At 36.9% G+C, this 15,477-nt stretch overlaps 1 protein-coding gene across 14 annotated transcripts in view; it reads right to left on the reverse strand.

Annotated features, from left to right (window-relative positions):
* Window positions 1-15,477, reverse strand: part of MYO6 (myosin VI) — a 135,067-nt gene that overhangs the window by 25,942 nt on the left and 93,648 nt on the right. For 13 of the 14 annotated variants that reach the window (XR_006740057.1, XM_045573043.1, XM_045573044.1 and 10 more), the window contains 8 exons: window positions 15,287-15,359; window positions 12,124-12,251; window positions 11,029-11,124; window positions 10,556-10,729; window positions 6,796-6,834; window positions 4,526-4,619; window positions 1,851-1,981; window positions 1,685-1,762 (listed from right to left, as the gene is read on the reverse strand). Coding sequence is in view for 13 of the 14 variants with exons in the window: in XM_045573043.1 (XP_045428999.1) it covers window positions 1,685-1,762; window positions 1,851-1,981; window positions 4,526-4,619; window positions 6,796-6,834; window positions 10,556-10,729; window positions 11,029-11,124; window positions 12,124-12,251; window positions 15,287-15,359 (813 nt within the window). In the remaining variant the exon portion in view is untranslated. Of the gene's footprint in view, window positions 1-1,684; window positions 1,763-1,850; window positions 1,982-4,525; window positions 4,620-6,795; window positions 6,835-10,109; window positions 10,185-10,555; window positions 10,730-11,028; window positions 11,125-12,123; window positions 12,252-15,286; window positions 15,360-15,477 lie in introns of those variants that run through there. The other variant, XM_045573053.1, reaches the window with a different exon arrangement.

A 15,477-nucleotide genomic window follows, 5' to 3' on the forward strand; every position in this document is an offset into this window, starting at 1 on the left:
GCCAGTGACAAGGTCAGCCATATAATGTCAGGTACCACCAAACCTATTCCATCTCCTCCAAACCCCATCCCTATTTTAGAGATAAGCAACTGTTACCAAGAGATAGAAAACACAAATAAAAGTTATTAGGTTAATAATTAATAAAATATTTCATTTCCACAATTTATCCCCAAACCACATAATAATTTCTATCCTTTACAAAATATTCCACCAGTGGTTTTCAACTTTTTTCATATCATGGCACATATAAACTAATTACTAAAATTCTGCAGCACACCAAAAACATATTTTTTTACCGATCTGACAAAAAAAAATAGATATCATTTTGATTCATTCACACTGGATGGCTATTGTTGTGTTGGCTGCTGTTATTTTTTAATTTGATAATATAATGGAAAAGAGGGCAGTGCCCCTGACTTAATATTCAGGTATTGCATGTTTTAAAAATGCTTGCAGCACTCCGGTTAAAAATCGCTGTATCCTACTATAATGCATTGAGGTGACACACCTATCAATATAATGGTTTCTTATAATCAAAATTAAAGTTAACATAATGAGACTAAAGATCTGTGAACATATGCCTTGTGCTTTTAACTTTTCTTTCTGACTGATCAACTTATCTGGAAGCAAACAAGACCAAGTGCTTTTTCTATCAGGTTGTTAATTCTAAAATATTACTATAGCCCTGAAATAAAATAAATGTTGAGTTTATGAGAAATATATATGATTACAGCTAAGCCAACAATGAATATTTACATAATCATTTTTTTTCTTAAATTTTTATAGGAAATGGTATGGGTTCTCTGAAGTAAAAATAGTCACAGGAAAGTACATATATTACTAATGCATTACACAGATTTTATTTCATGCCCAAAAAATGTAAAATCAGATTTATTATGATTAGTGTAGTCTTTAAGGCACTAGAGATATTTATTAATGATTTTGCTGAGTCAAATCGGTATAGTTGACTATTATATAATATCAAATGTGTTTAAAATTATGAAAATGTAATTCAATAAATATTTTAAAAGTTAGAAGTGGTGAAATGATAAACTGATTCTGAATAGCATTTAAGTGTTTCTATATTATACCTATTTACTTCTGAAATATTCTTTACTCAATCTTGTAACCTAGCACAAGAACCTGTAAATACTAAAACTATGGCTGAGGCTAAGAAAATTACATTACATACAAAAGTATTTATACACTCACTCTAGCATTTGAGAGAAATGCATTTTAGCACAAACTCCAATCCAATTTCCCAAACCCTGTACATCTATCACTAGAACTTGTTCTCCACATAATGAAGACGCAAAAGTACTGAGAAGTTTCTAATTATTAAGGCTGAATTAATATGTTTTAGAAAAGCTTTCAACTGTTTAAAACATAAATATTTTCTGGCTAACCCTTATTTAAACAAAACAAAAAAAAATCCAATAAAACAATGAAAAATCCAATCAAACGATGCTCTCATTCCATTATTTCCAAAGCTGAAAAGTACTGTAAAACTTGTACAGAGTATTACACATTGTAAACTTCTCACATACTGATAATATGCATCCTGTTGGTGATCATATAATTCAAGAATAGTTCAAATCACTAAACACTTAAAAATATTCATTGACTCCTATCTCCCAACTATTCATATTCATCATGTTCAAGTTTAAAGTAATAATGTATTTACCTTGCCGGGTCTAAAAAACACCTTTGTTAACCCAAACTTGTAGTCAATTTCATTTAAGCCCAAAGCTTTAAAAAGAGCCTGAAAAAGAAAAAAGTTAAATGACAACCAGTAATTAATAAGAAAGACACCTATAGCTAAGAAATTTCAATTCAGGTGATATTTGTACCTTACAAAACAGTCTTGGATCTAGTCTTGCGAGTTTGTCTGGCATGTACTTTTTATACATGTTGTAGAGTTCATGGAATGAAGCTCGTGAGGGGAAGCCCCCCTGCATCAAGTCCAAGACAGACACCATGCCTAGATTCATAAACAAATACGTGTTATTGCTGATCACTGCACAGCAGTCAAAAAATTACTTGCAAATGATCAACTTGACAAATTAATTTTTAGAAAGGTACAATTTATAGGAATTGCCAGCAAGAAAATAGTACATAGAAAATATTATATTTATACTTATTATATGTCCCAACTTACCCGCCACCTCAAACTATCACAGTAAGTTTCACTTAGCCATCTTGAATAAACCCCCTTTTTAGAGACAAACTCCTGGTGTCGAGACAGCTCAAATCTAGCTTGTATCTTTTTTACTGCTACAAACCTCTGGATCATAATCACAGTATAAAAGGCTTGCATTAGGCCACTTTCCAAATCCTGAGGTTAATTTTAGAAGAAGATTCCTGATAGAGTTTCCAAGTAGTAGTCAAGCATATTCCCAAATTCTCTCCAGTGCTTACAGCAAATGGACAAGAAGCACTCACTGCTTCACTATAAAGATGCTCTTTCACTCATCTCTCAGAGAAATTAGTCTATTGGGATAAAAAGCGTATAGGATGCAAATCTCTTTTCAGTGAAATTCTAGTAGGTGGTTAATTTGAGCCTTGCGTCCATGTGAACTTTTCATATAAAAAAAAAAGCATAAAATAGTCAGGGAAAAGCTTAACTATAAATAATGCCAAAAGCCTTTGTTCACCAAAAACAACCTCTGAATTTCAGATTCTGAGACTATTCAACTCAATGGAGAAAATAACATTATTCAGTAAAAAGTGATAGGACAAATGGGTAGACATTTAAAAAACAAAACTAACATCTGATCCTTATCTCACTTATATAAAAATAAATTCCTGCCAGCCAAAATTTTAAATTAGCTAAATGAAACAATAAAATATCTATAGTTAAAAAGCAGATTTTTATTTTAAAATCACCTCATGGGAAAGATAGCCTTTCTAAGCAGTCAGACTGGATTTTAAACTTTTTTAATGGGAAAGGCTAGGTAAGGTTAGATAAAACACCAGTAACACTCGGGGTTGGTGACAGTGTAGGAAAACATACGCACGTTCTTATTGGGAGAGTAAACCAGTGCAACAATTTTGGATAGCAATTTGGAAATATTTACCCCCTTTGACTCAGTCCTTTCTACTTCCGTGAATCTATCCTACAACTTGTCACACATGTGGGCAAATACATGCATAGAGAATGGCTATATACCCACTTGGTCATTGTTTATAATAGAAAAAATCAAATAACTTAAATATTAAAAATCATGTTGCGACCCTATATGATGTGTTCATTTAAAAGAATATGACTTATCTAACCAGTATAGAAAACATATCCAAGACTTACTGAGAAGTGAGACTTTTTACTTATATTTTTCTTTACTATTTCATTTTTGTTACAACAACATATATATCTATTTTAAATTTTAATACTCATCAATGAAACACAGAGAAGCAATCATTCCTATGGAAAGAAATCTCTAGAACTGGATTTAGTTCTAGGCTCTACTTATAAATAAAAATAAGGTCTGCCTGATACTGTGACCATTGTTGCCCGTTTATATCAAATACACAAGTATCCCTGGAAAAGTTCGCTTCCACCTCCTCTGAGTCCTTAGCTTGACCAGTAACTGCGGACAACATATGAACTGGCTCAAAGACATCCATTGAGAATTTCATGGAGCTTAACCAATTACCAAGCCAATGGCTGCTTCCTAGCACTTCAAGCTAATTTACTTAAAAGATCTTCTCAGGCTTAGAAAAATAAAAATCACCACTCCACGTACTCTCCCTTCTAGAAATTCCTATGACCTGGACCTCCCGCTAGGAGTTTGGTGAGGAGCTGTGGGTACTGGCGTATAAATGAGGAACCCTGGAGCATAAGTGACCTTAGCCTTATAATAAACCCACCTCTGAGAGGAGCGAAACAAGGAGTCAGAGAGGCAGGGGTTCAAGCAAGTGTCCGGACCCTGAGATGGACCGGGAGGAAAGGAGAGGCTGATGGCTTGGGAACAAGCAGTTCCAGGGGGGACGGAGGAAGGGCATGCAGTAAAGGAAAACTAGCGAGCCTGGTGCCTAAGACTTCTGTGACCCAGCAAGGTCAGAAGGGCCAGGCGGGAGGGAGGAAGCGATAGTCTGACCAAATGCATACAAATTCCACAGGAGCCGAGGACAATGTGTTTTCTCATTTTTACAAGCGGTGGCGTGGGAAACAGACACCAAACCCTACCTCCTGACCCAGTTAGGCGAGGGAGGGTTGGGGGAGGATGAGAAATGAACTGCTGAGCTGAGAAGGCCACAGGAAAGAGAGCTACGGATGTGTACAGTTTTCCTAAATTTTACTTTAATGCTGTTAAATATTTTTTTTTTCACAATAACTATACCCCAGTATTACTCGAATAATTGCCAGCATGCTTTTCTTATCATTAAAGGAAATTTAAGGTAAAAATCTTACTACACTTAAAAATCAAGATAATTGTGAAACTTTTGTAAGCACTGTACATATTTATTGTGTTTGAGCTCAGACTCCTAACACACACTGATATGGATTATAAAAACATGGGAATACCTGAACACTGAAGTTGAGACAAAATTTGAGCACCTTCAAAGTCATGGCTTGTCATCTTTAAATTGGGTTTTATACAACGAATAAAGCTCGCTCCCTGGGAGAATAAAGGTATTTTTTAAGACAATACATATAGCATTCTCATTTTTCTATTTCTATGAATACAAGTAACTTTCAGTGCATATTATCATCAATATTTGAACCTCTCTTAAAATAATCACTAAGATATAGATAGATAGATAGAAAGGTATGTGAATATACATGTGTTAAATCACTATGTTTTACTCTTGAAACAAATACAATATTATATGCCAACTATACTTTAATAAAAATAAATAAATATTTGGATAAAGATAACGTGGCACATATATACAATGGAATACTACTAAGACATAAGAAAAGATGAAACACTGGAATTTGCCTGGTCAGTGTGGCTCAGTGGTTGAGGGTCGACCTTTAAATCAGGAGGTAATGGTTAGATTCTCAGTCAGGGAACATGCCTGAGTTAGGAACTCAATCGTCAGCAGGGGGCTGCCGATCCATGATTCTATCTCTCCCTCTCCTTTCCTCTCTGAAATCAATTTTTAAAAAATTTTTAAAGAAATACTTGCAGCCGAAGCCGGTTTGGCTCAGTGGTAGAGCGTCTGTCTGCGGACTGAAAAGTCCCAGGTTCGTATCCGGTCAAGGGCATGTACATTGGTTGCGGGCACATCCCCGGTAGGGGGTGTGCAAGAGGCAACTGGTCAATGTTTCTCTCTCATCGACGTTTCTAGCTCTCTATCTCTCTCCCTTCCTCTCTGTAAAAAATCAATAAAATATATTTAAAAAAAAAAAAAAAAAAAAAAGAAATACCGTATTTTTCGGACCATAAGACGCACTTTTTCCCCCCAGAAGTGGGGGGGGGAAAGTCCCTGCGTCTTATGGTCCAAATATAGCCTACACATATACTTTAAAAAAAAGTTTTTTCACTTGCCCGGCTCTGTGTGGTCTCTGTGTGCTTGCCCGGCTCTAAAATGGTTCTAAATGCTGCTGTTTACTTTACAGGGTTGATTACATGTGTTTATGACTGTGATGTTGGGTTTTAATGCACATAAAATATTTTAGGACACTATTTGTTTCAGAATCTTTTTTTCTTCATTTCCCTTCTCTAAAAACTGGTGCGTCTTATGGTCTGGAGCGTCTTATGGTCCGAAAAATACGGTACTTGCATTTACACCATAGATGGACCTTGAGAATATTACATTAAGCAAAGTAAGTAAAAAAAAAAGCTAAGGTCCATATGATTTCATTAATATGTGTGATATAAAACTGAAACAGTACAGTGGTTACCAGAGGGAAGGGACATGGGGCAGTGTAGTAAAGGGTAAAGGAGGCCAAATATATGGTGATGGAAGATGATGTAGTATATAGGTCATGTATCAAAAAGAAATATTTTGATATTCATGTATCATGTAAAGGTACACTTAAAACTTATACAATCTTATTAACTAATGTCACCCCAATAAATTTAATTAAAAACATTTTTAATTCTTAAAAAATAATTTAAAATTTTAATTTTTAAAAATAAAAAATAGCCGAAACTGGTTTGGCTCAATGGATAGAGCGTCGGCTTGGGGACTGAAGGGTCCCTGGTTCGATTCTGGTCAAGGGCATGTACCTTGGTTGTGGGTATATCCCCAGTAGGGGGTGTGCAAGAGGCAGCTGATCGATGATTCTCATCGATGTTTCTATCACTCTCCCTTCCTCTCTGTACAAAATCAATAACATATATTTTAAAAAAATAAAAATAATCAGTAAGGAACTAAAAACTTAGCATACTTTTATTACTTAAAGCTTAAAATAAATTTCTATATTATGTACTAATAATATTAGAAAAATACTACATTTTTACTTGAGTGCCAAAAATTGTGTTGCTGTAAAAAGGAAAAAAAAGTCTTTCATTTTAAAATATTTTAACATATTTAAACAATACATTGTCTTTAAACATAAAAAATACATTTCCTTCTCTATAATAATTACTTTCACTTTCCTTAAACCACAGGATAATCTTAACAACCAAATAATTCTATATATTTACATAATAATTTTTCACATATATATTTAACCATTATTCAGAAAAAAACTTAAAGAAAATGAAGACCATTTTAAAAACCATTCTTTTTAATGGAGGAATTGGTTTAAAAAACATTTCTAATTATTCCAGATTAACTTTATTTGAGTAATAATAGTGTAAGAGGACCATTTAAAAACCCTGTTTTTTTAAGTATACTCACAGTACTTCGAAGTTTATCCAGAAGCAAATTTAACTGTGTCTGTAAAAAGAAAGAAAATCACTTTTTTTCCCAAAAATCAAAAACACACAATGTCACATGTCATTATTAGCACTTTGATAGTGGAACGAAATAACATGCAATAACATGGATGTATAACACATTATGATTTAACTACTTCTGGTAGACAAGCTCTTTGACAGCAATATGCAAAGTAAATGGCTATATAATGCCAAGGACAATAACTTATTTTAATTATAGAGAACTTGTATAATTAGGAAACTGAATATTAGCAATACTAAAAATCATACATGTGCACATGCAGGTGGGGTAAACAAAGAAAGTGTACAGGCAATGAAAAAAGTGAACGAAATGCTGGGCATGCATTCGGTTAAAGATCAGCAGAGCAGTATTATGTGGCAAGCTGGTGTAATTTGTGTCATAATCCATTAAGAATGAAGGCATGTTTAAAATATACACTAATGGTATATGTTTAGATTGTTTTATATACCGGTAGCGCTTATAAATGAAACTATCCTGCCTAGCTGTAGAAACCCTCCTTCCTATTTTAAAACATTTCACATTTCAATTATTTTTAAAAGCTTAGATAGCTTTATCCAAAACAAACTGACAATGAACACTATAAGTTACTATGCTTTTTCTGTTTTTAATAATATTGTCACAAAAATTTACTCTCATTCAGTACTAATTTAATTTGTATATTTGCTTTACTTCTCTACAAAGTAAATCAATTATATAAAATTCTAATATCAATTTTATACTAAGATGTTTATTATACTGCTCATGAAAGATAAATTAAGATGATATTTCTTAAATTAACATACTGGTTCAATGACAGCTATATTTAATCATAATATTATAGTAATAAGTATACTTTATTGACTGCTTTCTGTGAGTCAAGCATTCTCAAAGCTTTTCATAGGCATTATCATGTTTAATCCACACAATTCTAATTAAGAATATTACATTAAGCCTCACTTTACAGGTGAAAACAATAGCTAGTCATGGCAAAGCCAGGATTCCAACGTGAGGCCTAACACCAAAGTTCATTCTCTTACCAGAAACATTACAGTATACTTCAGACAGCATAGGATTAAGATATAATCAATCTGGACCATCACACAACTGAAAGGCAAGTATAAGAGCCACTAATTTGGAAAGAAAACAACTATCACAAAGCCCATTTTTCTTAATCCATAGACTAAGCACAATATTCTCCAAGAAAATAGAGATAGAGTAAATCAGAAAAAAATAGAAACAGCAAAAATTAACTAATAGTGCTTATAAATGAGAAAATGGGGGCGGGAATGTCAAATATCAAAGAACAGCAGTCAGGGACCATGGGCATAATGTATAATACATAATGACAGAATGTTATTTTTCCATCAAAAAGGATTACTTTTACTAAAAACAATAACAGTAAAAGTTATGTTTCAATAACCTAAATATGTTGCTTTTCAATGAAAAACTTCTGCTATCAGTGATGTTGGACAACTAAAATATAGTAAATGCTAGTGCCTGTTTTGTTTTTTATTGCCTCACATACCTTGAATTCAATGAGCTATTCTATTAAATTTTAAATTAAAATTATTAATATTCATTTTAAAGTATCTCATAAAAACATTTTACATTTTATTATTAACTGGAGGCCTGGTGCACGAAATTCATGTGGGGAGGGGGGGGTGTCCCTCAGCCCAGCCTGCACCATCTCTAATCTGGGACCCTTTGAGGGATGACCAAAGGCTGGGATCGGGCCTAAAAGGACTGTTGGACATCCCTCACAATTAAGAATTGCTGGCTCCAAACTGCCCTCCCCTGTAGCATGGTCCCCCCCAACTGCCCTCCCCTACTGGCCTGGTCTCCCCCAATTGCCCTCCTCTGCAATCCTGGCCCCCTCCCAGCTACCCTCCCCTACCAACCTAGTCCCCCCAACTGCCTTACCCTGCAGGCCTGGTCCTCCCCAACTGCCCTTGTCCACAGGCCTGGGTCCCCCCCAAACTGTCCTCCACTGTAGGCCTGGTTCCCCCACAACTGCCCTCTCTTGCTGAACTGGTCCCACCCAACTGCCCTCCCATGCTGGACTGGTCTCCCCAACTGCCATCCTCTGCTGGCCTGGTCACCCCTAACTTCCCACAACTGTCCTCCTCTGCTGGCCATCTTGTAGTGGCCAACTTGTGGTGGCCATCTTGTGTCTTGGTGTGATGGTCAATTTGTATATTACTCTTTCATTAGATAAATTATCTTACTCAGTTATGGCTTTCAGCAGTTTAATGTACAAAATATATCTTATTGCAAAAAGCAATTTTAAGGCACTTCAAGTCTCAACATAAAAGAATAAGGATTTTAAGAATGTTGTTTTATTTATATTGTATAAAATTTCCAGCAACAGTAGTATATTCCATTATAGTAGGAAAATCCTTAATGAATGATATCCATTTCACTAAATTAATGTTGTTACATATCTTTTCAGCAATTTCAGAATATCCAAATAAGAGAAAAAATATTGCTCGAGAAAATTAGAAACTCATAATCAATAAATAGAGATTATAACAAAATTAAAAACATTTTATTCAGTTACCTGAAAATGTAACTGGACATATTAATATTTCTCCTACATTTATGATTTGGCTTTAAAAATATATATAGGTTTATAAACATGACTTTATCGAGTTAGTTATTTAGACCCCATTTCAATCCATAGGGATTTCCAGAGGCCTTACACCTGAACACCATAGTATTCTGATACTTAAATATTATTTCTAATTGCATCATTTTAATATTTAAAGTACACAGAATGAAAATCATATGTAGAGTTTTCTTGCAAACATAACAACAATGCATCATGGAAATTTATGAGAGAAATTAATTCTATTTCTTTGTTCTATGTGTTTTAATCTTTTAGTCATTACACTTTTAATTATCTTAGTCTATACTAAATATTCAACAATTAGAACCAATTAGTATAGTGTTCCATTTCTAAGACACATCATTTGATAATTCCTTGTCATATCCCAAAGAATAAATTCCTGGTCCATAATTAATAAAACACATGAAACGGTCTTCAATGTTAAGCAATTTAAAAGGTTTGCCACTCAGAGCACTCATCTTTTAGATTTTTTTAAAGCTTCAGTCAAATTTTAGCATAATATGCACAGCCACAATGCACTGAGAAAACACACTGAAAATGAATCATAAATATAATCAGCAACTTGAGACAGCCTCTTTTGCACATGGCAGCCACTCTACAAATAAGAGTCCATGAAGGTGATCATTTACCTGAAGCCCTGGCTGTGCCTGCTTTTCCTCTCAACTCAACTAGTGTTCTCTAGCCATCCCGAGCTGGACTGACTACTCCAGCTAGAACACAACTGCTGAATGAGGAAGGAAACAGAAAACACATGGGAAAGAGAAGGTGTGAAGGTCAGACAGACAGTAAGCAGAAGTAAGAACATTAGGAGAAGCAATCCAGTTTGTTAAGCACCAAGAAAGAAGACACTCATAAAATTACAAGAATTTCTTTATGTTCAATCACTACACTTATTTGGGTGTGTTTTATTTTTATTGTGGTTTCTTTTGGTTTTTTGCATACAGATCCTATCAACAATGCAGGATCTGCTCTGAACTTCACTCATGGGATTTTTGACAGTGCCTCCATTATCCAGTGTAGAATATAAAGTTATATATTTTATTCTAAATGCAGTAAAAAAAATTTTTTTTCAAGTAATGTATTTAGCACACATACCTTAAACTTGTTTCCCACACTGATGAAGCCAAGTTTTCCTGCTTTTTGTTTAGTGTCTTTGTTGTTATTTGTGGATGTTTCAAATAAGTCCCGTATAAACTTATCTCTGGATTCACATATTAAGGATTCAAGAGACATATGCAAAGCGTCATTATTTTTTTCCACAAACTGGGTCTGAAAACAAAGCATACAGGGATAAACGACTCAGTCCATTTTGATGATATCCCTTAGCACAGCACTGCCCCAGAGGATGTGTGAGGAAGACAGAAAGGTTCCGTGTCTGCACTGTAAATACAGTCACCACTGGCCAATGTGCACACTGAGCACATTAAGTGGAGCCAATATAGAGAAGAAATAAATTTTATTTTTAAATTTAATTTAAATTCAAATGGCCAGGTGTGGCCACAGGTTACCATACTGTACAGCGCAGCTGCAAGATCAAGTCATTGTCTCCTGGTAAAAATCATACTCACTGTTTCGTAGCACACTGCCCCTGCGAAGTGCCTGATGATGAAGCCTTCATCATCTCTGATGTTCCTATGAATTGCCAGCTTAGATTTTCTGGGAATCTAAAAAAACAATACATACATCAGTTATTAAATTACCAAAACCATCTATCTATCTATCTATCTATCTATCTATCTATCTATCTATCTATCTATAAAAGCCTAAGCGACCGTTATGACCTACCACCTGGAACAACCAATCGCTATAACACACACTGTCCACCAGGGGACAGACGCTCAACACAGGAGCTGTCCCCTGGTGGTCAGTGCACTCCCACAGCCAACCTCCCACGGACCGCCAGTGGCCGTTTCTTCTGCACCCAGCCCAGCGGCCATTGCCTCCGCTCCCAACACTACCCGGGGCTTTCAGGCCCCAGCTGGGACAGGGAACCGGGGGGTGGGTGGTGGCAGATGTGCACCCTTTTCCAAAGGGACCAAGGGCCAGCTCCCTCCTCGGAGAAGGCAGCCAACCTCCCATACCCCATCCCTCTCCTAGGCCAGCAGGCCTCAATCAGCCCACCGCCTGCCTGCCACAGTGGCAGCGAGGGAAGGAGGGGGGAGGCGGGGAACCGTGAAGTGGTGAGGTGGTGGGGTGTTGGCGTCTGGCATCTGACATCCGTTCCTTCCACACCCAGCCCAGCAACCATCACCTTCTCTCCCAACTCTACCAGGGCCTTCATGGACCTGGTCTGGGACAGGGAGCCAGGAGTAGGTGGTGGATGCAGCCCCTTTCCCAGGGGGCTAAGGGCTGGCTCCCTCCTTGGGGCCAGTGGCCAACCTCCCGCTCCCTTTCCCTCCCCCTGGTCAGCCCTCATTGCCAGGCCTAGGGATCCACCCATGCACGAATTCGTGCACCGAGCCTCTAGTCTAATTATAATATCTCATATCGGTATCATATCTAAAAGCTTCTAAAATGCTTCACATAAAAGATTATACCTGGCCCTAAAAATAACCTAAGGTTAAGCCCTATATAATGTATGATTCTAATTGTCTAATATCTAGTTTATCTTTCTAAAGGCTTCTATCCCCATCAGAGTCTGAATTCTGGAATGGTAAACTCACGGTGAGTCGGAAATGATCCTTGTGCTTCTGGTGGACCGCGGATGTAAAGTGTTGATCACTGGGCTGGGGAAGGCGATTTTCTTCATCCAAAATGTCCAATATTCCCACTAATTTTGCTTCAACTAAATCTATTTCAAAAAAGTAAAATACAATAAAGTAAAAAATAATATTTTAAAGATGTGAGCAATTTACTAATCACAACTACAAAGAAGATTCAATAAGTATAATCTCAAAAACTATAGAGAGCAGGTATATATATTTTATTTCAAATCCTTCAATTTATTAGAAAGTAATAGCATATATATAATATAGGTTTTAGAAAAATAACTCCTTAAAGCAATGACTAATATAATCACTCCTCCATTAGTGAGGACAAGAAGCTAAAGAGCCAGAAATTTCACCTCTTCCAGATGACATCCACATTCAACAGGATGTAGAAACTACAGGAGCTTTTGCTTGCTTAGCTTTGTGAAACTACTAGCATACATGTGTTCAGAGGGTTTCCAGCAAAACTTCACTAACAGCACATTCTTATGCTCTTTTCATTCATGTTGTTTGAACTTCCTGCTTACCCAAAAATAACTGTAACATGTAAGCTGCTTAAATACAATATATGAGAACTGTGAATGGGGCAGACTCTACAAGCTATAGGGCATATGAAGAGAAATCAAGATTCTAACTGGTCAGAAAATTATGTTTGAGGGCAATTAGTGGTGGGAAGGGGGTCATGCTGAACTAAGCTATAATTGAGAGCGAGCATTCTAACTGATGTAGAAGATATGAAAGTGCCTGAAGGGAGGAGTACCATCCAAGACATCAAACCACAGAGCCAAAGGCACAGGATTCGGGGAAAGGACATGGTCCATGAAGGGAAAGTGGAGTGGGCCGGGGAGGGTGTGAAAGTGCTATGAGAATACTACTATAAAGAATTATTATAATAATACTATCTTGTCCGAATCTGTAAGTAGTATGAGAAGTAATACTACTATAAAGAATTATTATAATAATACTATCTTGTCAACTGTCAAAATGGGTTTTCAAAACTGTTACTGGACAGAACCGGGTCCAATTAACTCATTAGTTGTCAGTGAAAAGACAATTCCAATTAGGTTTTAGGAGAGTGTATTTCATTGCAAGCCAGCAGGCAAGAATACACTTCCCAGAGTGACACATCCTGAACTAAGGATCAGACTTGGCCTTATTCAGGGAAAACACCAAAGTGAGCTTTATCATCGCATGTACAGGTGGGGACACGACTGTGCATGCTCAGTTAGAAAAGAGATCTATACACACATCCCATGTTTTTAAAAATGGCAGGAAAAGCTCTGCCCCTGGGAGGAGATGTTAGTTTTACAGCATGAGGATATAATGAGAACATTTCATGAAGAAGTCAGTACAGAGTCTCCCTGGTGGCTTCAGCCAGATTAGCACCCTGGATCTGCAAATCATTCTGGCTGATCTCTATACAGCAGGTCTGACAATCATCAATGTCAGGGATGGCGCAGGTGTGGAAAGAATTTTGCCTAACTAAGTCTCAGCTCTTCTGCTAAACTTAGCAAATCAAAGGATATGGTTACACAAACCTTATAGCATCCAGGGTGACCTAAGTAGGTTTATATGTTAATCTACACAAAGTTATAAACTCTAAATATATATATTATATATATATATGTGTGTGTGTGTGTGTGTGTGTGTGTGTGTGTGTGTGTGTGTATTAGGTTACATACAAACAAGGCTTACCAACAGCTCATTTTGGAGATTGAGGGGGGGGGGGGGTGGTTGGAGGAGGAGGACAAAGAAATGAACACAGTGACAAAGAAATGAACACAGACAGGAAAAACAAAGACCTGCACAGAATTATCTGGGACACATGGAGCTCAAGAAGCCCACTTGCAGCCAGCCAGAGGGTGCTGCCAATGTGCAGAAAATAGAAATAGTGTCTGCAGAACAGCAGAGCCAAACCCTGTCAAACCCCACCTGGAGCCTGGCTAAGCTATCAATGTTCTGAGTGAGGCAACAAATCCCTTTACTGCTTAAGCAATTATTCACGTTGGAGGAAAAAAATATTCCACCTGAAACTAATATAATGTTGAATGCTAACTAAAATTGAAAAACAGAATGTAAAATACCATCACAGTAAATAAAATAAATTTTAGGAAAACGTTCAATATATCTGAATTTGATGCCTTGGTAGGAAAAATAACTTCCTAGCAATCTATATACCGTATTTTTTGGACCATAAGACGCACTTTTTTTCCCCCAGAAGTGGGGGGAAAATGTCCCTGCGTCTTATGGTCCAAATATAGCCTACACATATACTTTAAAAAAAAAAAGTTTTTTTACTTGCCCGGCTCTGTGTGGTCTCTGTGTGCTTGCCCGGCTCTAAAATGGTTCTAAATGCTGCTGTTTACTTTACAGGGTTGATTACATGTGTTTATGACTGTGATGTTGGGTTTTAATGCACATAAAATATTTTAGGACACTATTTGTTTCAGAATCTTTTTTTCTTCATTTCCCTTCTCTAAAAACTGGTGCGTCTTATGGTCCGGAGTGTCTTATGGTCCGAAAAATACGGTAATAAAAGTCTAATATGCTAAGTGTCCAGTTGTCTGGTCATCCATATAACTAATCAAAGTATGATATGTTAAGATCACTCAACCACTCGCTATGACGTGGACTGACCACCAGGAGGCAGACCGCTGACTGGTCGACCAATCGCTATGACGGACGCTGACCACCAGGGGGCAGATGCTCTGACTGGTAGGTTAGCTTTCTGTTGGGGTATGGCCGATTAGCACTGAGCAAGACAGGCTAGACACACCCTGGACACCTCCCATGGTCCCTCCCTGGCTGGCCAACCTCCCAGGTCTCTCCCAACTCCAATCATGCACTGGTGGGGTGCCCTTCAATAACCCCGGGGACCCCTCAGGGAATGTCAGAGAGCCGGTTCCAACCCAACCCCACAGGCCAGGCTGAGGGACCCCACTGGTACACGAATTCACACACCAGGCCTCTAGTACTAAAATAAAACCTCTCTCAAATATTAGTTTCAATAAATTCTCATAACTAGAAGTATTGATCACAGAACACAGAAAAATCACAAGTAAAACCCTTCACTATACCTTCCCAGATGTCCCAAGAGTGAAGTGAAAAAGATACATACCTATGCAATCCTGATTATCCACGTAATGCACTTCATTAACACCCAAACCTTCCTTTTGATAGAGTTCTTGTTCCTAAAATGTAATAAGCATAATCATGAATATGGAAATACCATGTGATATAAATTGGATTCATTGCTTTGTGCCATTTCTGATCATATTTATTTGAATAGTCAGAGTACAAAGGTTCACA

The sequence above is a fragment of the Pipistrellus kuhlii genome, unplaced genomic scaffold (genome assembly GCF_014108245.1).
Source record: "Pipistrellus kuhlii isolate mPipKuh1 unplaced genomic scaffold, mPipKuh1.p scaffold_m20_p_5, whole genome shotgun sequence".
NCBI classification, from domain to species: domain Eukaryota; kingdom Metazoa; phylum Chordata; class Mammalia; order Chiroptera; family Vespertilionidae; genus Pipistrellus; species Pipistrellus kuhlii.